This window comes from Gymnoscopelus braueri, assembly GCF_963280865.1.
Source record: "Gymnoscopelus braueri genome assembly, chromosome: 9".
NCBI lineage: Eukaryota > Metazoa > Chordata > Actinopteri > Myctophiformes > Myctophidae > Gymnoscopelus > Gymnoscopelus braueri.
In genome coordinates, this window is record NC_137610.1 from 7,711,230 (window position 1) to 7,734,837 (window position 23,608).

Here is a 23,608-nt window from a genome sequence, read left to right on the forward strand (position 1 = left end):
CAAGTGGCACACACTCCAAGCAACCAAGACACACACACACACACACACAAATAATATAGATATAAAGATATACTACACACACATGCACACACGTACATGCACACACGTACGTACACACACACACACACACACACACACACACACACACACACACAACACACACACACACACACAGAGACAGACATACATGAGTCATCCATTCCAGAGATGGAAACACTCACCGGTAGGAGTGATGCTCAGCCTCTCATCCTGAGCGGTGGTGGAGCGGCGGGCTGTAGCGGAGAGGCACATATTCCTGGCATAGCTGCGGCATGAGCGGGCGACAACATGCTGTGCGTTGCCTGGCTCCCCCGGCTCTATGCACTGTGCTGTAATGTAGCGCCGTACAGCCAGCGAGTCTAGCAGTCACTGACGTGGTGGTGGTGGTGGGATGTGGTGGGAAGAAGAAGGGATGTGTTTTTTTTTTTTTCTCTCTATATCCCTCTCCAGTCTATTTCCAAGAATGCGTTTACCTCCCCCCCTGCTTTTTTTTCCTTCTCCTCTCTTCCTTTCGCTGCAGCACACAGTGCTACTGAGTGAGTGAGGGAGGGAAGAGTGTGTGAGAGGAAGAGGGAGGGAGGGAGAGAGAGAGAGAGAGAGAGAGAGAGGAACAAATGAGTAGCTCTCTGATTATGAATCCACCTTCACCTTCGATATGTGTGTAAAAGAAAGATAGACTGAAGAGAGAGAGAGAGAGAGTTTTGTGTGTGTGTGTGTGTGTGTGTGTGTGTGTGTGTGTGTGTGTGTGTGTGTGTGTGTGTGTGTGTGTGTGTGTGTGTGTGTGTGTGTGTGTGTGTGTGTGGTGTGTGTGTGTGTGTGTGTGTGTGTGTGTGTGTGTGTGCGTGTGTCTTGCTATACTTGTGAGGAGCAAACGTCCAGTATAGCAGAACTGGAGAAATACCTGATTTACAGTATATACAAACATGTCTGCACCGAAAATAGGTTTAGGCGTTAGGCTTCAACTAATGTAAAACATGTCATTCATAAAACTGCCTTCCTAAAATGTTTGTGTCCTCACACGTATAGGAACACCAACGTGTGTGTGTGTGTGTGTGTGTGTGTGTGTGTGTGTGTGTGTGTGTGTGTGTGTGTGTGTGTGTGTGCGTGAGTTATAAAATGCTCCATACATAACAGCAGGGCGGGCAGCGTTTTTCGTCTAAGAAATGTCCTTTTTGTCTCTCTGCTGTCTGTGGTTACAGAGGAGATCACTGAGCCATCACTCTGCTCCTGCTGCTGCCAACACACACACACACACACACACACACACACACATTGTATTACTATACTTGTAAAGACATCAACATTTCAGAACAGCAATTCTATGAATGTCATTTTGGATAAATGTTTTTGTAAAAGCCGATCTACAAGCTTGGCTATTTCTGGTGCACGCCACCTGCGCGCGACCCAAGGATATATCAAGAATAACTCTAACCCTAACCCCTAAACCTAACCTCTAAATGTCTAATCCTAATCACAACCTGAATCTTTTCCTAAATGCAAATGCCTAATTCTAAATAGTATTTTTAACCAGAAAACAACTATTTCTGTTGGGCGGAAATTCTCCTCACAATGTGTCTATTTCTCAAATTCTGTGGGGGAATACTTGTGGGGACATTTTAGCCCTCACCAGTATAGTAATACAAACACACACACACACACACACACACACACACACACACACACACACACACACACACACACACACACACACACACACACACACACACACACACACACACACACACACAAGCCTCCCCAGAGACAGCCCAATCACTGTTCAGCTCGAGGGGCTCAGTTTCTCCGAGCTGCCGGCGGTTCTGATTGGCTGAGCGAGCTGTCAATCAGCCATGATCCCCCTGTATCGCCTAGGTAGAAAGAAGAGGAGGAGGGACAGGGACGAGAGAGAGAGAGAGAGAGAGAGAGAGAGAGAGAGAGAGAGAGAGAGAGAGAGAGAGAGAGAGAGAGAGAGAGAGAGAGAGAGAGAGAGAGAGAGAGAGAGAGAGAGAGAGAGAGAGAGAGAGAGAGAGAGAGAGAGAGAGAGAGAGAGAGAGAATTATGTACATAGTGTGTGTGTGTGTGTGTGAGCAAATTATGTACATAGTGTGTGTGTAAAGACAGACAGAGAATGGATGTGAGAGTGTTCTTATAAGCGCTGGCGTCTCTTGTTTTATTCCCCAGTGCTTTGAAGGCAACAGTGAACAAACTGCAGTTTGTGGTCTCGCTACTGAACTTCCTCATGCAGTGAGACTCTCACAGCTCATACACACACACACACACACACACACACCACACACACACACACACACACACACACACACACTCACAGCTTACACACCGCTGGTGCTGTTGGCACCCCGCTGGCCCCACGACAAACTGAATGTTTCTCTTCAAAGTGACTGGACAGATGTGCACTATATGGACTGACTGTGCAATATATTGTTGTTGTCCGGCAGAAAACCCCTTATCTCCAGATTTTAACTTTTTTGGTTTTTTCGTAAATAAATGCCTACTTGATCATACTAGAGCTCACGACGCACGATCATACTAGACCTCACGGCTCATTTTAAGCTGGTAGATCTGCTACTATTTTTGAATTTGAATTCTGAAAAGTAACAGTTTTGTACATTGGAGGTTTCAACCCGACAGAGACGAATATATGGTGTCGGTTTTCATAGCTTTTAATGTATGTTTAAACCGTTTTTTTAATATGTACTTTTTTATGTTGTCTTGTCTTTTTGCGTTTGAGAGCTGCTACCTCAATGTCAATGATGATAAAGAGTTTAGCTATAATGATAGGCCCAAAATATTGATAGATTATTAAATGATTATTTTGTTAAATAATATATTTTCTTTTTTTATAATGCCATTATGTGTGGCACCCCTAAAGATTTTTTCTCTCCCTTGCCAAGATATCCCATATACATTCATGATGAAGGTCACCGGCGTGGCCCCTGTGGAATTGTATGACTTGGGGACAACGTTAAACACTTATAAAACCCCTATATACTGCGTTAACCGGGGTCCCCCAGGGGTCTACACTTGGTCCCATCCTTTTTCCGCAAAACTTGCAGATCTAGACCGGCTATTTTCGTCAAACGTTCGCCTATTCTTGCCAAGCATTCGCCTATTACGACATACAGTTGCCCAGAATAGGGACACACGCTCATGGCTCATGTTATGAAGAGAATGTTACGACGGGCTTATGAAATTGCTTATGAAATGGTGCACTTCTTCCAGTTGGGTGCTGGATCCCACTGCTGCAGTGTTGGCAGTCCCCTGTGGCGTGCTGAAGCACACCTGCTGAGAAACTGAGAGAGAGAGAGAGAGAGAGAGGGATATGAAGTGAAGATGAGGACTGGTTCCCTAAAGGCCTAAACCCTCCCTATCCCTGCTCTATCCTGCTCTTAGCAATGTTGCCATGTCTGCTTATTATAAGCGACTTTGAGCTTGTTTTTAAAGTGTAGTTGCTTATTTGGGCTTGCTTCCAATTTTTTTTTGTTATTGTTTAAACCAGTGGTTCTCAAACCTTTTCATGTCAATGTCAAATAAATGAATGTGTATTTGTCCACAGACCCCCATCTTGAAATTATAATTTGTGCCCCCTTACCAGATTTGTGTTATATATTCCACATTTTGCACTTTTTTTTAAAAGAGCAGATCTGCAAGCTCACAAGGCGTATTTTCAAATATACGATACATATAGGTTTAAAGTGTTGTGTGGCCTAGTCGCTTCTTTTGGGCTTGTTTTCATAGACCTGGTTGCTTATTTCTCTCACAAAATCTGGCAACACTGCAAAGGCTCCTTGTTCTATCCTGCTCTCAGTGCAGTCTGTCTTTCCAGCATTAATGAAGAGGGTCTCTCCATTTGAGAAGAGGCCCTACAGTACATCACTGATTCTCAACCTCTTTTCATGTCAAGGACCCCCAGTTTGATATGTATGAGGCCAGAATATAGGGACACCATGGTTCATGTGGTTGAATAGGTGAATGGATACTTCCGTTCATTTTCTGTGTTAATTTTATTGTGAGCTTGTAGATCAGCTAGTTTCGCTACTTTAGTGTGACACTCTCTTGTACGACGAAGTAGGGCATTAATTTATGAAACAAAACAAAAAAAAACATTAAAAGTTGAAATATGGAGATAGGAAGTTTCTGCCTGACAACAGCGATATGTTACTTAGATAGACATCCTGTATACTGTTTGCTCGAGCAAGAATGCTATGAACGTTATTTAGCATGTTGTTTAGACCATTGGTTCTCAAAGTGGGGTCCGGGCACCCCCAGGGGTCCTTGAGGGAGTTCCAGGGGGTCCCCAGCTAAATGATAGATTGTTAGGAACCAAATGGACCCTTATGGGTCTGTAACTCAGAGAGTGTACACTCTCAGGGTTAAATTAACATTGATTTTACAATATAAATTGGGGTCCCAGATATAGAAATGCCATTACATGGGGGTCCGTAGCCTAATGCATGTCAAACTGGGGGTCCTTGAAATGAAAAAAAAAAAAACACTGCTAGAGACGTAAAAATCGTCTCTTATTGGGCTCCTTGGCATATCTTTTCAAATCGGGGTCCGCGGGCTAATAAGTGTCTATTTGTGGGTCCTTGACATGAAAAAGTTTGAGAACCACTGGTTTAGACAGATGCTAGGTTTGATGTTGGCACTAAATAGATTTATTTGCATTCTGCTTACAGTAAGTGACTGTTCACCCTGTAGTTTGTAGACTAGGGGTCCATGCCGTTAACTCCCATATTGCACTAGTCATCCAGGACCACAATTCAAACAAGCTTTTTGTGTTATCCTTTTTTGGATGTGTGAGTGTTCATATAAGCGCTGGCGTCTCTTGTTTTATTCCCCAATGCTTTGAAGGCAACCGTGAACAAACTGCAGTTTGTGGTCTCACTACTGTATAAAGAATATAAAGCATTATTATATAAGTACTATTAATAAAGTATTCAATCAATCAATCAATGCTTCATGAAGCTTGAAAGTGAGATGTGCTTTGTTGTGAGACACTCACTCACTCACACACACACACTCATAGTAAAGATTCTGTGCATTTATAGTTGGATAGTTGCGATTTAGCTCAAATAATTGGGATCGGGGCAATTATGTAATAAGCATTACAGGCCTGGTGTCGGTGCTTCATGTTTATATAAACTCATATAATGTTTCTTGTGCCCTCAGGTCACCCAAGAACCCCCAGCAGAAGATCATCAAGAGGGTCATTGCTCTGGAAGGAGATTATATCAAGTACGTACTCTCTCTCTCTCGATCTGTCTCTCTATGTCTCTCGTCCCCGCTGTGCTCAACACATTGCAACAAATTATAACAAATTATAACAAAATCAGACATGCAGCATCTGCCTAATGATGCAGCAGAGACCTGATGGCCATTAGTGTACTGTAGAGTATGTTTACTTATGTACTGTACTGTACTTAACTACAATTTCAAGGTACTTTGCAGATGTAGATGATTAATAATGAATCAAAAACACCTGCTCTGTAAGCTCACAACTTATTTTGGAATAACCCAAGTATAAAATAGGGCATAAGTGGTTAATGATAAATAAATAGTCCAATATATTGGTCTGAAATGAGCATTCTGAATAATGAGTACTTTTGCATACGTATTTTGATGCCTGTGCTTTTGTACTTTAACTTAACGGGCAAGACCACTTTGGTAGAGGTTTGGGTTGAGTAAGTTACTGTACCTTGCCATGATGTAACAACAAAGCTGGGCAAGAAATCTAAAAATATTTCTCCATTGACTAGCAATTGATAATTAAAAATATACTCCTCATTGACTTACATTGTACGGTGTGAGTACACGATCTGCTCGGCCTACACTATCTGTTAAGCCAGGTGTGAGTCGGCAACACCACTCTGCGGGCTCTTTTTCAGCCTGAAAACAAATGCAAACAATCCTGATTCTCTCAGTATAGAACATCACCAAACCCTGCACTTTTTTTTTAAATAAAACATGTCAACTTCCTGTTGATTTTACTATTTTTATTGGGAAGAAAACCCGGACTGGATCTTTAAACAGGAACTTGACATTTGTATATCAAAAATAAATAAAAAACAGTACTCGGTTAAATTGTGGTATTGCTACTTTTACTTAGTAATCAGAGCACATCTTCCAGCAGTGTGTATGAGTTGTGGTGTTGCAGTTGTGCAGGATCAATATATGGACTGTGCGATCAATAGAGCACTGGGATCACCTCTACAACCTGTCTGTTTACACACTGGCTGTCACTCTGTAGTTTGTTTAAACCCACGTAGGATTTATTAGGGTACTTTGGCTGATATCTTTCACCCTAAAGAAAGTTAGGCATCTTAACCCTGGTGGAAATGCAAATTAGCGATTTGCAAATACGCTTTTTTTCCCCCCCATCTTTTTCACTGCACTAACAAACAGTGGTGTAAAGTACTAAGTACATTTACTCAAGTACTGAACTTAAGTAAATACATTTTACTTGATCAAACTACAGCGTCACACAAAAGTAGCAGATTCACGCTTCGAGCTTGTAGATCTGCTACTTTTGCTGTTTTCGAAAACAGTTTTTGGTGGAGGTTTCCACCCGACAGAGACGATATCATCACTGTTGGTGGCGGAAACCTCATATCTCCAAAACTGTATACCTTTCAGCACAGTGGGGGGAAAAAAATATTTCTTCGTTCCAAATACACATCCTGACAATAGAGCAAAAGAAAAGGCACGCAGAGAAGTATTTTGCAGATCATCAAAAAATATATGCACAATTGAATTTCTACCGCAGCTGAAGTACTGTGTACATCTGTAAATAAATTCAGCTTCAGCAAAGTTGTCTGAAAAGGTGTTCAGCTTCATCAGTCTCCTGAGCCTTGGCTCTGCTGCTTTCGATCAATGCTTCTCTGGGATGTTGTTGGTCTCTTGTCTCTCTCCTTGCGTCTTAAAGACATTTTGCCGACCAGTGGTGGAAAATAACAAAATAGAAACCTCAATGGAAACCTCATTATGTCTGTTAAAACTGTTACTTTTCAGGATTCAAATAAAAAAATATCAAAAATAGCAGATCGACAAGCTCGAAACGATCCTAGTTCAGTGAAATGTTATGGACCCAAAATAGTGTCACTGCAAAGTACCACGACCAATCGACTCCAAATGGCCTGAAACGTGCTCCTAACAGTTTTTTGGGTGCAAATATATAATTTTTACATTAGAATCAGAATCAGAATCAGTTTTATTGTCACATCACAGGTTTACAAGGTAAAAAAGTGGGTGAAATTCGTTTTTGTACATCGTTCCCATCGCAACGTTAGTTTCCATAGAAAGAAGAGGGGGGGGGGAGAAGAAGAGGGGGTGGGGGGCAAGTGGGAAGGAGATCAAAACAAGAGAGCAACAGAAGGCCAGACAAGTTATCTACATATTTACAAAGTACCTGAGATAATAAAAAACTAAAAAAAACTAAGGTGCCTGAGCATAGCAGCAATGTATGTATACTGTGCATGTTATACTTATACTGTGCATGATATACATATGGACGTTAAGGTGCTTAGAGGAAAAGAGCACAATAAAAAAGACAAAAAAAGTCAGTGCGTTATACATGGGATTAAGGTGCAAAAGGTCAGTGCGTGTCCACCTAGGGTGGACTGACCCTAGTATAATCCGCAAGTAGCTCCATGAGGGAGTGCAACAAAAAGTCATTTGTACCTGGTGTAGTCCACAGGTGTGTCCGAGGGGGAGCTAAGTCCAAGTCATTGTCCCTGGTATAATCCACAGGTGTGTTCAGGAAGAGCCAAAAAAGTCTGCACCGCCTGTTGTCAGGCTGCTGAACAAGGCCTATGCCTCATTCAGGCTTATGCCCCATTCAGCATTCTGACAGCAGCCGGATTAAAACTGCACCAGTACCTGGTGGTGGAACTCTTGATACTGCGGTAGAGCCCCTTGCCCGGTCGCGGTCGTTGTAGGGGTTTGAACAGTCTGTGACTTGGGTGGTGCTTGTCCTTGATGATGCGCTTGGCTTTGACCACGCACTGCTTTTTGTACAGTTCCTGGAGCGCTGGGAGCTCGATTCCCATTATCCGCTCTGCCGATCGCACTACTCGCTGTAGGCTGATCTTTTCTCGGGCAGTGCAGTTCCCGTACCAGGCCGTGACACAGCCTTCAACAGAACTGTTGTAATACAGCCTGAGGATGCGATGTCCTACTCCGAGCTTCTTCAGGCGGCGGAGCCAGTACAGTCGCTGCTGAGCCTTTTTCCTCACGTGTGTGGTGTGCATCTCCCATTTGAGGTCCTCCTCGATGTGTACTCCGAGGAACTTGAACTCGCTGACCCTTTCCACTGCAGCACCGTCGATGAGGATGGGCGCATGGTCTCTCCGCGGCCTCCTGAAGTCCACGATCAGTTCTTTGGTCTTGTCGACGTTAAGAGAGAGGTTGTTCTCCCGGCACCAGAGTGCCAGTGAGTTGATCTCCTCTCTATAGTCAGACTCGTCGTTGTTGACGATTCGGCCTATCACTGTCGTGTCGTCCGCGTACTTTATGATGGTGTTGGAGACATGTGTGGCTATGCAGTCATACGTGTACAGGGAGTAGAGGAGAGGGCTCAGCACGCATCCCTGGGGTGCTCCGGTGTTGAGGGTCAGGGGGTCGGATGTGATGCTGCCCATTCTCACCACCTGATGTCGGTTGGACAAGAAGTCCTGTATCCAGTCGCACATGCTTGGGTGTAGCCCTAGGTCTCTGAGCTTTTTGTCAAGTATTGCTGGGACAATGGTGTTGAATGCTGAGCTGTAGTCCACGAACAGCATACGTACATATTTGTCCTTCAGCAGCTTGTTGTCCATGTGCGAGAGGACGGTGTGGAGAGCCATGGCAATAGCGTCGTCGGTGGATCTGTTTTTGCGGTATGCATACTGCCACGGATCCAGCGAGGCAGGTAGCGTGGAGCTGATGTATTCCCTCACCAGTTTCTCGAAGCACTTGCTGACGATCGGGGTGAGAGCGACAGGTCTCCAGTCGTTCAGGCATGTCACTTTGGCCTTTTTGGGAATGGGCACAATGGTTGACATTTTGAACCCTGCAGGGACCACAGCCTGGGAGAGGGAGAGGTTAAAGATGTCAGCGAAGACAGCCGCCAGCTGGTCTGCACATGCCTTAAGGACCCGGCCTGGAATCCCATCAGGTCCGGCTGCCTTGTGGATGTTGACCTGTGCGAAGGCTGTACGCACTTCTCTCTCCGAGATGGTTAGAAAGTTCTCCTCTGCTGGTGCTGCTGATGGCCCCGCTTGGCTGCCGCGGTTGGGGCTGATCTCAAACCGGCCGTAGAAAGTGTTCAGTTCGTTGGGGAGGGAAGCAGGCGGGTTCACCTCGCTTCTGGTTCTTGTTTTGCAGTCTGTCAAGGTGTGTACCGCCTGCCATGTGCTCCTGATGTCGCCATTGCTGAGTTTGTCTTGCATCTTTTTTGTGTAGGCCTTTTTCGCCTTCCTGATGGCGCTGTTTAGGGCCGCACGCGTCGTGTTGCGCGTTTCCACGTCGCCAGATTTGAAACCAGCATCCCGTTCATGCAGATGTGCACGTACTCCGCTGTCCATCCATGGTTTCTGATTGGGATAGATCCGAACTGTCTTTTTTGGGACTATGTCACTATGCACTTACTGATAAAGCCAGTGACTGAGTCTGAGAGTTTGTTGATGTTATTCCCAGCGGCGTTCTTAAACATCCCCCAGTCAGTCTGGTAGAAGCAGGATTGTAGCATAGCGTTTGTGTCCTCAGACCAGATTCGGATTTCCTTCTCAATGACCGGCTCCCTTTTTAGCCTCTGTTTGTAGGCAGGTAGCAGCTGGATGGCGTAGTGGTCAGAGCTTCCTAGCGGTGGGCGGTGGAGAGCTTTGTATCCATCCTTGAAGGGCGTGTAGCAGTGGTCAAGAATATTGTCACCACGGGTGCTGCAGGTGACATGCTGGTGGAATTTGGGAAAGACCTTTTTTAAGTCTGTTCGGTTGAAGTCGCCTAGGCAGATGACTGCGCAGTCCGGGTGGCGATTTTCTTGTGCACTGATCGCCTGGTGTAATTCCCTCATAGCTGTGTCCTTATTAGCTCCAGGATGAATGTAAACAACGGCTACAATCACAATGCTGAAGTCGCGTGGTAGGTAGAAAGGACGGCAGGCTATGATTAAAAGTTCAAGGTCTGGTGAGCAGTGACTATCTAGGATTTTAACATCTTTGCACCAGTTGTTGTTGATCAAGGCACAAACTCCCCCCCACGTTGCTTACCGCTTAGTACAGTGTCTCTGTCTTTCCTATACACGGTGAAACCAGGGGGAGTGATGGAAGAATCAGATGCTAACTCCGTTAGCCACGTCTCTGTTAGCACAACAATAGACGTGCTCCTCGTCTCGGTGTTGTATTTAACGCGCGCCAGTAAGTCGTCCATAGTGGTCACTGTTCTTGATTCACACAGAGATCTAACGTTCGCTAGCAGGATTGAAGGCAGTGCAGGTTTATATCCACGTTTTGTTGTTCTTACGAGGAGACCCGCTCTTGTCCCTCGTCGTCCTGGTCGTCTCTTTCGCCGCCTCGGGTTCGTTCCAGCCGGAACAAAGGGAAGCCCTCCCCCCACCCAGCCGAGTGGAAGGTTTTCGGCAAAAAGGTCCGGAATTCTGCGTGTAATCGCTGTGCTGATGTCCATAAGTGCTTGTCTGTCATAACTCCTTAGACACCCGACGGTGTAGGGAAAAAAAAAATATATATTTTTTATTTTTTATAAATAGCAGATTGACAGGCTCGAAACGTGTGCTTCGCGCCGCGTTTCGACCTTGCAGATCTGCTATTTTTGATACTTTTGTGTGACACGTTTGTGTGAGTATGATCAAGTAGGGCAGTAATTTACGAAAAAATAGTTCCTGCAACGATATACTCAAGTACTGCATTTAAATAAAAATTTGAGGTACTTTTGCTACACCATTTTTTTTAATACTACTCCACTCTACTCTCAGAGATACATATTGTACATTTTGTTTACTCCACTACAATTATTCTAAAAACCCTTGCGGGGTTTGGGGGGGAAGAACTGCTACTGCTCTGTGATCAGTGGTGGAAAGTAACAGAGTACATTTACTCAAGTACTGTACATAATTAGAATTTTGAGGTACAGGCTTGCTGAAGTGTCCTTGAAAAGAGGCAGCGGATCCCAGTGGGGCTGCATGGCCTCTCAGTGTGGGTGTGGCTGCTCAGGCCCACTTCTCAAGATGAATGTCCCCTCAGTGAACAGCAGGGGACGTGGCACCAAGGATGTGACCCCCGCAGGAGAGGACGGAGGACAGTCTAAGTGGTACCATGTGCACATGTGTGCCCTATGCCAGTGGTTCTCAAACGTCTTTGTGTCAAGGACCCCTAAATTCATGCATTTATATTTGGCCGCGGACCCCCATCTGAAAAATGTTTTGTGTCAAGGACCCCATGCAAGATTTGTGGTGTTACCATGTCAAAAATATTCAAAAAAGTAATATAAAAAAAAATATTTTTTGAAAATAGCTGGTAAATAGGGTTAAAATGGTTACATTAATTTTGATATACAGTATATTAACTAATTTTGCTGGGGACCCCCCTGGAATCCACTTAGGGACCCCCGGGGGTCCCCAGACCACACTTTGAGAACCCCTGCATTAGATCACGGACCACCATAACTCTGAGAGTGTACAAATGGAACGAAATGGACCTGGACCCTTACGGGTCCATTTCGTTCCATTTGTACACTCTCAGAGTTACGGCATGTACCCTTAACAGAGTTAACAGAGTTAATGGGGCGGCCATAGCTGAGTGGTTAGTGAGCCCGCCTAGGGAGCCAGAGGCCCTGGTTGCCCCAGGTACGATTCCAGGCCAGGCCAGCAAATGTGTCGATGAAATGAAATATGTCCCTGAGCAAGACTCTTAACCCCTAATTGCTCACAGGCCCTCATTGGAAACAATACCGCAAGGACTTTCATGAACGGACCTGTTAAAGGAATTATCCTTATCCTTAAGGGTACATTTGGTTCCTATTTCCTAACTATCAATCATTTAGCTGGGGACCCTCTGGAACCCCCTCAAGGACCCCTGGGGTTCTCCGGGCCCCACTTTAAGAACCTTTTTTAATTTCAAGGACCCTCGTAACTCTGAGAGAGTACAAATTCCAAGAACAAAGGCGAGCTGAGAGCTTCTTAGAGTTCGCCGGGTTGACGACTCTAGTCCAGGTGGTGATGAGGTGCTAACGAAGTCAAAACAAGGATCATAGATGAAGAGGGGTCCCATCAAATGGGCAAACTTCAGGCACACTCGAAAGCCTTTAATTAGACGACAGGGCTATATGCAGTATTAACAGCAATAAAATGCCACAAACACCTACTCTACCTGTACTCTCTCTGAGTTACAGACCTGTAAGGGTCCATCAAGGAACCCTGAGGGCCCCTGCACACCACTTTGAGATAACTTGCCCTATAGTGGACACGCTATAGGCTACTTTACTTTCTATGTACTTTCTCTATCATGTCCTGCAGGGTGATTCTCAAGACATTAAGTTTCAAAAGAGTATCAGTGCATTGTAATTTCCAATTGTCAGGTTTGAATAGTCAACAAAGGGCGATAACTTTCACAGTTACCGCCACAAAATCCAGATGGATGGTTTTATTTTGTCATTGAACACATTAGTGGACAACAAAATGATCTCTATTGGTAGATGGTGCCATCCACAAGGTAAAGTAAAGTCCATGGCCAGCCTGGTGACCGGCATGAGCGGTCCAACCACTGAACACAAATGGCCCTGGTTTTGGCCAGGAAGAACGGTGATCAAACGATAGAATAAAGTTTGTGGGCAGCAGCACAGAACAAAAGCAGCATATTCAATCTACCTGCACAGAAACAGCAGATGGTCATTCTTTGTTTATCAAAGGACTTTGTTTGGAGCGTGAATTCCCCACAAGACCAAAAACGGCACCAAATGGAACGGTATTATGATTAGAACATGTCGCTGTCAATTAATGCTTATATTGTCAATTATATAACATATCGTCTCTGTCAGGTGGAAACCTCATATTTCCAAAACTGTTACTTCTCAGTTACTCAAATTCAAAAGTTTTGCTCGAAACGAGCTTGCAGATCTGCTACTTTTGAAGTAGGGCATTACATTTACGAAAAAACACAATTCGTTTTCTGCCCGACAGCAACGATATCTTTTATACTATACACTTATATGCACATTTTGGGCCGATACTGATACAGATGGTTGTTATTAATTCCCCTTTGTTTGTGCCAGGTAAACAAATGCATCTTCTTTATAAAAAAAATAACTGTTCATAATCTGCAGCTTGGTACAGCAGGCTGCAGATAACCAAAACAACAACATAGCCAGCACAAATGTGATGCGTCACTCACAACAACAGATAAACATCGGCTACTGCCGTCAGAGAATGTCAACTAATTTGCAGTGAACGAGGCCTTTTTTTTTTAAACAAAATCATTATTCCTACTAGGATAGTCTTGGACTGGTTGCCGGGGTTCCTCATTAAGACAATTTTCTGCATGTTTGTGAAGGCTCTGTGCTTCAAAAACAACAAAAACAAAAACAAATACGATGTCATTTATCATCAAAGACATCAATACTACATCTCTAGCAGAGGCACATGGTGTGAATGATGGCATCTGACATTATTGAACTTTTGAGTGAAAAGGCGTTTTGTGGTTTATTGGATAACAGACTGGTGAGTAATGGAGAAAAAAACCAAGAGATAGGGAGAGAGAGTGTGTGAAAAGGTGAGCGAGAGATAAAGATTGAGAGCGACATGCGACAGAGGTCGTGTATACCAGACCTTTCCACAACGTCAATGAGTACACTGCATTCACCTGCCGCGCCCACTGAGCAACTCACATGCCCTTTACATTCTATTGGAAATCTGTTGAGTGTTGGTTTTTATATACATTTATTACACGGCTTGGTTGAATGCTTGATTCTGTTTGGTCAATCACTGAATTCAGCTGTGTGTTATTTCTGAATAATGACCGATGAGCTCGATAACAGACAGTGCTGTCTAATCAAAGGCTCAGAGCACTTGTTGGATTTTATGCCGTATCCAACACGGTCGGCAGCCATGTTCAAAATGTCATGCACAATGTCATTTACAGCAAAACATTGCTCTCAAGAATGTTTCTTGAAAACATTTGAAGCGAGAAATAGACAATGCAGTAATCGAAAATGTGTTCTATTTTATCAACACTTTTCCGAGGCGACCGTGTTGCGCTGGACACTTATGGAGTCATTTCATTACCCTAAGCAAGGAAATACTTTCTTTTGTTGTTACTTTTGGGTCAATTTATTTATTTATTTATTAAGTAGCTGTGTAATTCACCTCAGGGGTTATTTCTCAACAGCGACCGCATGCCGTCAATTATCCCTTGCGTATTAACCAGTGTATTAATGTAATGAAAGGTAATAATACTGTGTTAGCAATGAACGAGCATGACTTTAAAAACACATGTAAGGACGTAACAACTGTACAAATTAGGGACGCATGATTAATCTGTCATTATATGGGTATCAGCAATATCGACTCTTAAAGAATGCAATATCAGTGTCGAAACGATATAAAAATTATATAATTTTTTCCTGCTATTTTATTTGATGATATTTATGTCAAAAAGAAAAAGCCTTTTGTGATGATGAAGGCTACAGATTCAATCAGTGTTTTGGGGGGAAAACATAAAAACGAAGAAAACATAAAAAGTTAAAATATGGAGATACAAGGTTTCTGCCCGACAGCGACAGTACAGTATGCATCACAATGGTAATGATAGGTTGCTGCATATGGAGAAGGGAACAGGCCACTTAGCCTATATTATCCTCTGCTCTTGACTGAAGGACAGATGGATTTAAACAGCTGCTGCTCTGCCATGCTGAGCCCCTTGGAGCACACTGCTGCCGTTACTGCTGTTTTTCTTTTTGGGACCCCTGGTGGTCCCCGGACCCCACGTTGAGAACCACCACTGACTGGACTATAGGACAGTATGCCCTGCCACAGGAAGAGAGCCCCCTCTCTCGCAGCCAATTACACCCCCCCCCACCCACCCCCCCCCACCCTCATCCCACACACTCCTGCAGCAGCAGAAAATAGAGGCCATTTGGGAGATTCATCTCCAAACAGAGATACTCTGTGGGACATTAATCTCTCCCACCGCTGTAATCTAACCCTCCTGACCACAGGAAAACGGAGTGGAAGTGTTAACTGTACTGCGGCGTGTGTGTGTGTGTGTGTGTGTGTGTGTTTGCGTGTGTGTGTGTGTGTGTGTGTGTGTGTGTGTGTGTGTGTGTGTGCGTGTGCGTGTGCGTGTGCGTGTGTGTGTGTGTGTGTGTGTGTGCGTGTGTGGGGGATTGGATCAGCGCTGAAGCGGTGGTCAGGAGAATGACTTAAACTAGTTCCACAGTGTTATCCAACTGGGATGTGTGCCAGATGTAGGAGCGTCACTGGCAGGTGGGCAGTGGGTACGCAGTACAGTACAGTATACTGTGTACTGAGTGTTAAGGCAGGTATGGGGTTGAGTGTGCAGAAGGCATACTGTATGTACGCATATACTGTAATGTAAACATCAATATATATCGTTGCTAACTTCGTGTTTTTTTGCAAATTAACGCCCTACTTGATCATACTACAGGGTCACACGAAAGTATCCAAAATAGCAAATCTACAAGCTCGAAACGCGGCTCGAAACGCGGCTCGAAACGCGGCTCGAAACGCGGCTCGAAACGCGGCGCGAAGCGGCGCGTTTCGAGCTTGTAGATCTGCTATTTTTTACTTTGAATCCGGATAAGTGACAATATTGGACATATGAGGTTTCCACCCGACAGAGACGATAATATAAGTATAAATCAGGTTTAAGAGGGAGGCTAGGGGGACAAAAACATTAGTTCACCGCGGAAACCTATATCTAATCTATCCCCTTCTGCTTCTCCTGACACTTCTCTCCACCCTCAACATTTCAGCTTCAGACAACTCTCCATCTTCTAACGGTGGAAGATGGGAGGTGTGTACATCATCATTTATCTGGACTCGAGGGGGCGGGGGGGGGGGGAGGAGGGGGCTGTTTGAACCGCGGATTAATGATTCATCCGAGGAACATCATGACTTATGGCCGCGGTGACTTTTAAAATGAGAATTTGTCTGAGATTCCATTTTGTGTTGTGTGATCGTTCCAGCCAGCCCTGGTCACCAGAGAGGCTGTGCTGTGAGACCTTGAATGCATAAATATTGATTCGGCCGCAGGAGATGAATTTATTGACTGAAAAAAGAGAGAACAACAACAACAACAACAGCCCACAAGTCGAAGCCCTCTGCAACTTTCACCACCCGGAGAAAGCTTTGCAGAATACATGAAAAGCAATAATTTTTCGTCGCGGTCGGGTGGAAACCTCGTATGTCCAACACCGTTACTTTTCAGGAAATGAGAAAGAAGATCCTGTGTTCCAACGGATCCAATATGATTTAGTTATTATTTAGTCACGTACAAGCTCTTGTTAATACTTTTCATTGGTTCAATATTTATAAAAACCCATAGACACACTTAACCACTTTCAGTGTCACTTCACAAGGAAATTTACAAAAGCTACTTTTGTGTGACACCCTTGTATGACGAAATAGGGCATTAATTTATATCATATAGATGTTTTACATCATATAAAGCTGATATATGGAGATACAAGGTTTCTGCCCTAAAGCGATGATTTGCTTCATTTGGGGGGCAAATACCTTGCAGTGTTTAAAAGATAAAGGACACATTGATTTTTTTGTACTTTTATGGAACCTTTATTTTTTTTACGAGAATGAACCCTTTGAATTCTATGATCCCTTTTACATGGAGCCGTTAGAGCAGCTCTACATGAAGATACACACATGAACAAACAACCAGCGCCAGAAAAGACCTGCAAAATAACAGAGAATATCATAAAAAGTCACAAATAAAGGCAGACAGACCACAGTAAGAGAGAGCAACAGGCCTAAAAAAAAAACTATTTACAATCGTCATATTTAGCCGTACAAAGATGTTGCGTGCCAGAAATAGCAGATCTGGCCTGGGCCGCATGGCGTAGCGGTCCAGACAGCGTGTCGCGGGTTCGAGTCCCGATCCCGACGGCCTTTGCTGCATGTCACTCCCCATCTCTCTCCCCATTTCCTGTCAGCCTACGGTCCTAAAAAATAAATAAATAACAGATCTACACAACGCTTCACATGGCGACACATTGTGAGCTTGTAGATCTGCTATCCGACTATAAATGCGGGAAATCTTAGTCCGCCTGTGTGTGTGTGTGTGTGTGTGTAGTTCATGTATCTCGAGAACCGTCCGACCGACTGACTTCAAACTCGCAGCGTGTGTCGCTGATGATTCGAGGGAGTGCCGTGTCCGGCGTCGATTTGGACGGATCCAACCGTTACGCCCATATATAGTAGGCATATATGGAGATCGGGTTGTCCAGAAACGCTGATTTGACAGCTATGCCCATATATGGCACTAATCGACTTCAAACTCGGCATGCGTATCAACGAGGACCCGAGGGTGTGCTGTCACTGTGCCAAGTGGGAAGTTGGTCGGATCAGTGGATCTCTTTTCTTAGTGGGCTCACAGCTTGTTTTGTTTGTTTGTTTTTAGAGGGCTATGTTATTTTTTTCAGTTGCTGTTGTTAGTCATGGCTGCCAGTTCCCACCTGATGTCGTGTGTGAGTTCTGACTGCTCCAGATCGTACTGGATAACTGCTAGTTTGCATAACGTCTTCAGACTAGGACTCAAGTCTAAGATGTACATTTGATTAGTTGTTGCGTAATCTCCAAAGAGGATGACACGGTCTCCAACCATGCAACAGAACCAGCCTTTCACTTTCACTTTCACTTTCCTCTTGGGCTCAACCTTCTTCCAGGAGAAGGTCTCTGGATTGAATTTCCAGATATTGTTTGCATAATAGTTAACGTGCCACGTGCCACCAATTATGTACAGTTCTCGATTGTAGGCAAAGGCTGAATGATATTGGTGTTTTCCTGAAAGAAGCTGTGCAGAAGGTGTGCTCAGCCAGCAGTTGGACTCTGTGTCAAACACTCTCATGTTGTTGTTTGGTCGCTGGTCATCGCTGCCCCCAAATACAAACATCTTTGTCCCGATGATGGTGGCAGAGTGATTTTTTGAAAAGGTGCCTGTGGTGTTAATTAAAGACCAGACCATTGTGTTGGTGTCCAACTTGTAGAGGTCATTATAATTGATCAGTCCTCCATAGATATACATGACCTTCTCTAAGACACAGGCTGAGTGGTAGACCCTCCCCTTTGGAACAGTACCAAACATCTTGGTCTTAACCCATCTGTGGGCGTCGACATCAAATGCATAAAGCCCTTTGCAGAACTTCCCATTGTAGCCCCCCCAGATGTAGACGATATGTTCTATTAGCACAGCTGTGTGGTAAACGCGCAAGGAGGGAACCTCAGGGTGACATTCTCCTCTTCCAATTGTCAATGGTGTCAACTTCACCCAGCGTAAAGACACTGTGTTGAAGACATGCACACCAAGCTGATCCACACATTTGCCTCCAAATGAGTAAACCTTGCGTCCTACAGTCACCGCAGCGGGACCCTCTCCCTCATGTCCCTTCAGATGCGTCGTCCAGCAGAACATGTCTCACACCAGAACCACAGTGGATCTAACTGGACTTTTCAAATATCGCTCTGTAAAAGAATCAATCTGCCAAAAATATCGATAGACAATAGAATATATAGAGAGCACTGATGTCATCAATATGATGTCATAGACTTGCCTAGACACCATATTTGGCCATGCCTGGCACGGAACTCCATATATGGGCATACAAATGACACAGACAGATAGGTACAGACATCTCCTATATATATATATATAGGCATAAAAAGAAGACAGACAGACAGCCAGACAATGGGTATGCTGACAACGGGTACAACGGTTATTGCATAGCCGGGTCGGGCATGCATTTCCAACTTGCATCGTTCCGAGTAGGCCGGCAGCGGTCTAGTACTATCAATGAGCCAAATACAGTCATTCCTACACACCTGGACACCTATAAACTGTGACAAGGGAACACCAGCCTCTAGAATAATTCATTACAGAAACTGAACAGCTGAATATGATGAAATGCAAACAGACGAGTCGGACACAATCCTCAGTTAATTTGTAACAGCCTTATATCTTATAAATCAAGCATCACTCTCCTATAGCTGTGGCGGCCGGCTGTCAGAGGAAGCTGTCTTCCCACAGAGTTTTCACTGACTGCACATTCTAGCTTCGCTGGCTCTTTTCCCTCACACGCACGCACGCGCGCGCACGCAGGCACACACGCACACGCACACATTATGTTTGTATTACTATACTTGTGAGGACGTCAGAATTTTAGACATGAAAATATATGAAAGTTGCCAAGGAATTGACGATCTACAAGCTCACAAAGCATCTCAGCAAGGCGTCTTTTGGTGTGTGACAACTAGTATAAAATAGGAAAAACTCAAACCAGCAATATGGTCCTCACAATATTTGTTTCTCAAATTGTACAGTACTACTTGTGGGGTCCTCAAAAGTATTGTAATACAAGTACAGACACACACGCACGCAACACACGCACGCACACGCATATATCCCAGGCAGCTCCAAGTGCACATTAACACGCAGGGACTGGTTTCAGACAGGTTCAACAGAGGTGACACTTTGTACAAATGGCTGTATCAACGCTGTCTAAATGCTACACTGTCTCCTAACTATCTAGGTCACCACAGAACAAAGGGTGAGAGAACACTCGCAGACTGCTTTGAGAGGTGCTGCACACACACACACACACGAGCGCACACGTGCACATATGTAGACGCACACGTCTGCACTGCTTTTTAACTCTTACCCTGCCAGAGTTTTTTCAGAACAGTCTGTAGCCTCTGCCAGGGTTTTGACCGATTTTGGTACCTTTTCGCATAGCCACAAAATATTTTTCTCAAGTATGATTGATCCCCAGAAAATTTCTAATCACAGATGAGATTCAGGTGTGGTTTCACAAATGTCAACGAGGTCAATTTGACCTTGTTGTCATGTGTTGTTTGATGTTTGAAAATAGCTCAAAACCAGTAGTTTCAAACCAAAAAACATTGTGAATTGTTTGTCCGTTTCAATTTTAACATTGAAGTGGATGGAGCAGCAAATCTTTGGAAATTGTTATCTCCTTATTCGTTTGGAATATCGAAAAGGTGTCAATACTAAATAATTAGAGAATCTTTTTAGATTTTATTTTTTTTTGAATTTTTTGATTTTTTTTTTCTTTTTTCATGACGTTTTTAAACGTCTTTGGCAGGCAACAGCTAATTTCTCAAAGACGTTTATAAACGTCTTTGGCAGTTATAGAGTTAACAGTGATGTTTTTAATAATGGCTAATAAATGATGTTGGAAGCAAATTAAGGCCACACAGTGCATGAGAAGTTGTAGAATACAGTACTCTGTACTTCACTATCTGCCAGGGTCCAGGGAAGGTCTAGATCACTGGTTATGGCAAGGCAAGTTTATTTGTACTAGATTTTCAGGCCTTAAAATCCAGTCCTATATTGCGCTGATCAAAGCATGGTCACCGAGTTATGGCCATTTGAAATGTTAGACACTGCTGTAACATGTCAAGGACCCCCAAAATTATGTGTATTTGGCCGCCGGCCGCCATCTAAAAATGTTGTGTTCCAGGGACCCCTAAAAGCAAAGATTTGAGTTAAAAATATTCACTTGAAATGTATATATTCAAAGATTTGCACACATTTTTGAGTAGCCAAAGTATTAAATATGGTTAAAGTGGTTAAAATAATTGTGACGCAATATTTACTACTTTTGCAGGGGACCCCACTTTGAGAACCAGTGTCTTATATAGCTCAAATAAAAAATATTGCTCCTGTACCATGCAGGTTGGCAGTGTGCGGGCATACAATTTTGTATTCTTGATGTGTTTTACATAAAACCTATAAGCATACATTTTTTGTCTCAAATCGCACCCGTGCAGGAAAAGGATTGTAATTTTGTATTTTAAAACAAAATGCTAGATGCCAGAGGGTTAAGGCAGTAAGACACATTGTAAAAGTACATTTGAATACAATAAAAAGGAAGACAAAAATAAGAGAATACAATTATACTGTAGAAGAAATGGTTTAGTGCAGGGGGTCTTCAACAGTGGGTCCGGGACTTCGCCATTCTATGTCACACAAGAGTAGCAAAAGTAGCCGCGACGCGTTTTGAGCTTGTAGATCTGCTATTTTTGCTATTGGCCGCATGTGGCCCCCGGGCCGCCGGTTGCCCATGTATGCCCTAGGGGGTCCTTAGAGTTATTACAGGGAGGCCTCCAAATGTTTGTCTTATACAAACTTAATTTTCTCAAAATGTCTGAAAATACTAATTCATATGAATCCAACATATTATTAATATAATTTCCCATGCAGGTTTAATGTGTGTGTGTGTGTGTGTGTGTGTGTGTGTGTGTGTGTGTGTGTGTGTGTGTGTGTGTGTGTGTGTGTGTGTGTGTGTGTGTGTGTGTGTGTGTGTGAAGCAGGGCGTTACTGAAAATGAGCACTCGTGCTCAGCATACCTACCCTGTGTGAATAAAAGTCTTGAGTCTCCATCATGTTTTGTGTGTTTCCACTGAGTGCTGATAAATGCCAATGACTCAATCCTTCATGGAGTTTTGAAAAGTGAAGTTGTGTCTTTCCATCTTCGGCAGGACTCTCAGCTACAAGAACCGCTATGTGAGAGTGCCTGACGGTCACTTCTGGATCGAGGGGGACCATCATGGACACAGCCTGGACAGCAACAGCTTCGGACCGGTACCGTGCACACACACACACACACACACACACACACACACACACACACACACACACACACACACACACACACACACACACACACACACACACACACACACACACACAAAGCCCCCTTCCTGTGCTGGAGAGGTGATCCAACCCATTTAAAATCAGAGTAGTTTCATTTTGGAACGCCACTAACTGATCTCTAATTAAACCATAGTACTGTAAATGCTTGCATGAAATAACTGGTGAAAATGGCCTCGATGCTGAATGGAAGCTCATGTGAGCTTGTAGATCGGCAATTTGTTTTTGCTATCCATTGTACAACGAAGTATAAAGAGCTTATTAACCACTTGAACCCCAACGCCTGGTGCATTCACCAGAAATAGCCGATTTACACACGTTGCGAGCTTGTAGATCTGATCTGCTATTTCTGGCAAAGAGATTTGGTGTAGAAAGAAACCAGAGCAGACCAAGTACAGAGCCAACTCATGTACTAAATAATGTATGCACTTTAAAAGAGTTTATATACACACTTTAATCATTTCAAAACGGTGAACGTTAAAAAAAATATATGTACTATGTTTTAGGTACTGTTTTTAGTTTTTATGTTGTATGATGAGTTTATGTACAGAGGACCAAATAAGCCCTCAGGCTTTATTGTGTTTTTATCCTCTGTGATGATACTGTATGTCGGGAAGTGCTATCGTGCTCTTTGCTACGTGATGTAACCACATAAAATCAATCAATAAAAGAAAAGAAACGGGTCAAATCAAGTCTGTTTCACTAAGAATATTGGCCCCGATTCATAAAGGGATTTACGACCATATTTTGTACGTACCGGCATTTAGGACAAATCCTACACCTGCAGTCGGATTCATAAAAGTTTTTTGGTCTGTGTTTTGTGCGTCAGGTGCGCACCTTCTCAGGTCAGCCCCGAGGCTGTCTTACCAGGGCTGAAATGTGCGTATGTCTTTAGAATGCTTTATTCTTCATGCCAAAATCAACAGTGGCAAACCTCAAATAAAATGTATATGTGCCCAACATTTGTCAACACATATATATATAAAAAATAAATAAAAAGTCAAACGATGTATTGCTTGTAGCCTATGCATAATATAGACATGATGTAGATTCCCCGCTTTTTATTTATTTTCTAGGCTATCAGTTGCATTTTGAGCTGAATTATTAGTCCCTCAGTGTGTTTGCCAGCTCAGCCAAAGTGTCACGTAATAATGAAAATAGGCTATCATGCCTTAATGAAACTGCGGAGGGACTGACGCACCAGTGTCCGTGCCGCGGTATTAATTTGTAGGCTAATAGCCTGCTGTAGGCTACTCTACTGTATATTGATCACATGAACGCCACACACAACAGCCTAATAAATGTTAACATCTGATGAGGAAACTATAGTGATGAAAGCTGTGTCCAGAAGATCCATTCCCCATTCAGACGTAGGACAGTGATATCAAAAATTAACTAATTTAATCAATAAGTAATCAATAAGCTTTGGTCCATAATCGGATAGCAGCGTTCCACTTGTATGCCCTGGATGTATTTTCAACATCATCTTTTTACCTGGTAAACGTGAGCAATGTTATATCCTTTCCAGGTTATTAGTCTATTATTTGCTGGCGGGGCTAAACCTTGTAAACATTACACATTACGTTCAGCTGATCCATCGTGCAATAGTGGGACTCGCTTCAAGACAGATCAGAATGATGTTT

General features: G+C 43.6%; 1 protein-coding gene across 2 annotated transcripts in view; it reads left to right on the forward strand.

Moving 5' to 3' along the window:
* The window catches only part of immp2l (inner mitochondrial membrane peptidase subunit 2), a 205,012-nt gene that overhangs the window by 163,554 nt on the left and 17,850 nt on the right, over nucleotides 1–23,608 (forward strand). For both annotated transcript variants that reach the window (XM_080436703.1, XM_080436704.1), the window contains 2 exons: nucleotides 5,227–5,292; nucleotides 21,794–21,896. In XM_080436703.1, the coding sequence (XP_080292829.1) occupies nucleotides 5,227–5,292; nucleotides 21,794–21,896 (169 nt within the window). The remainder of the gene's footprint in view (nucleotides 1–5,226; nucleotides 5,293–21,793; nucleotides 21,897–23,608) is intronic.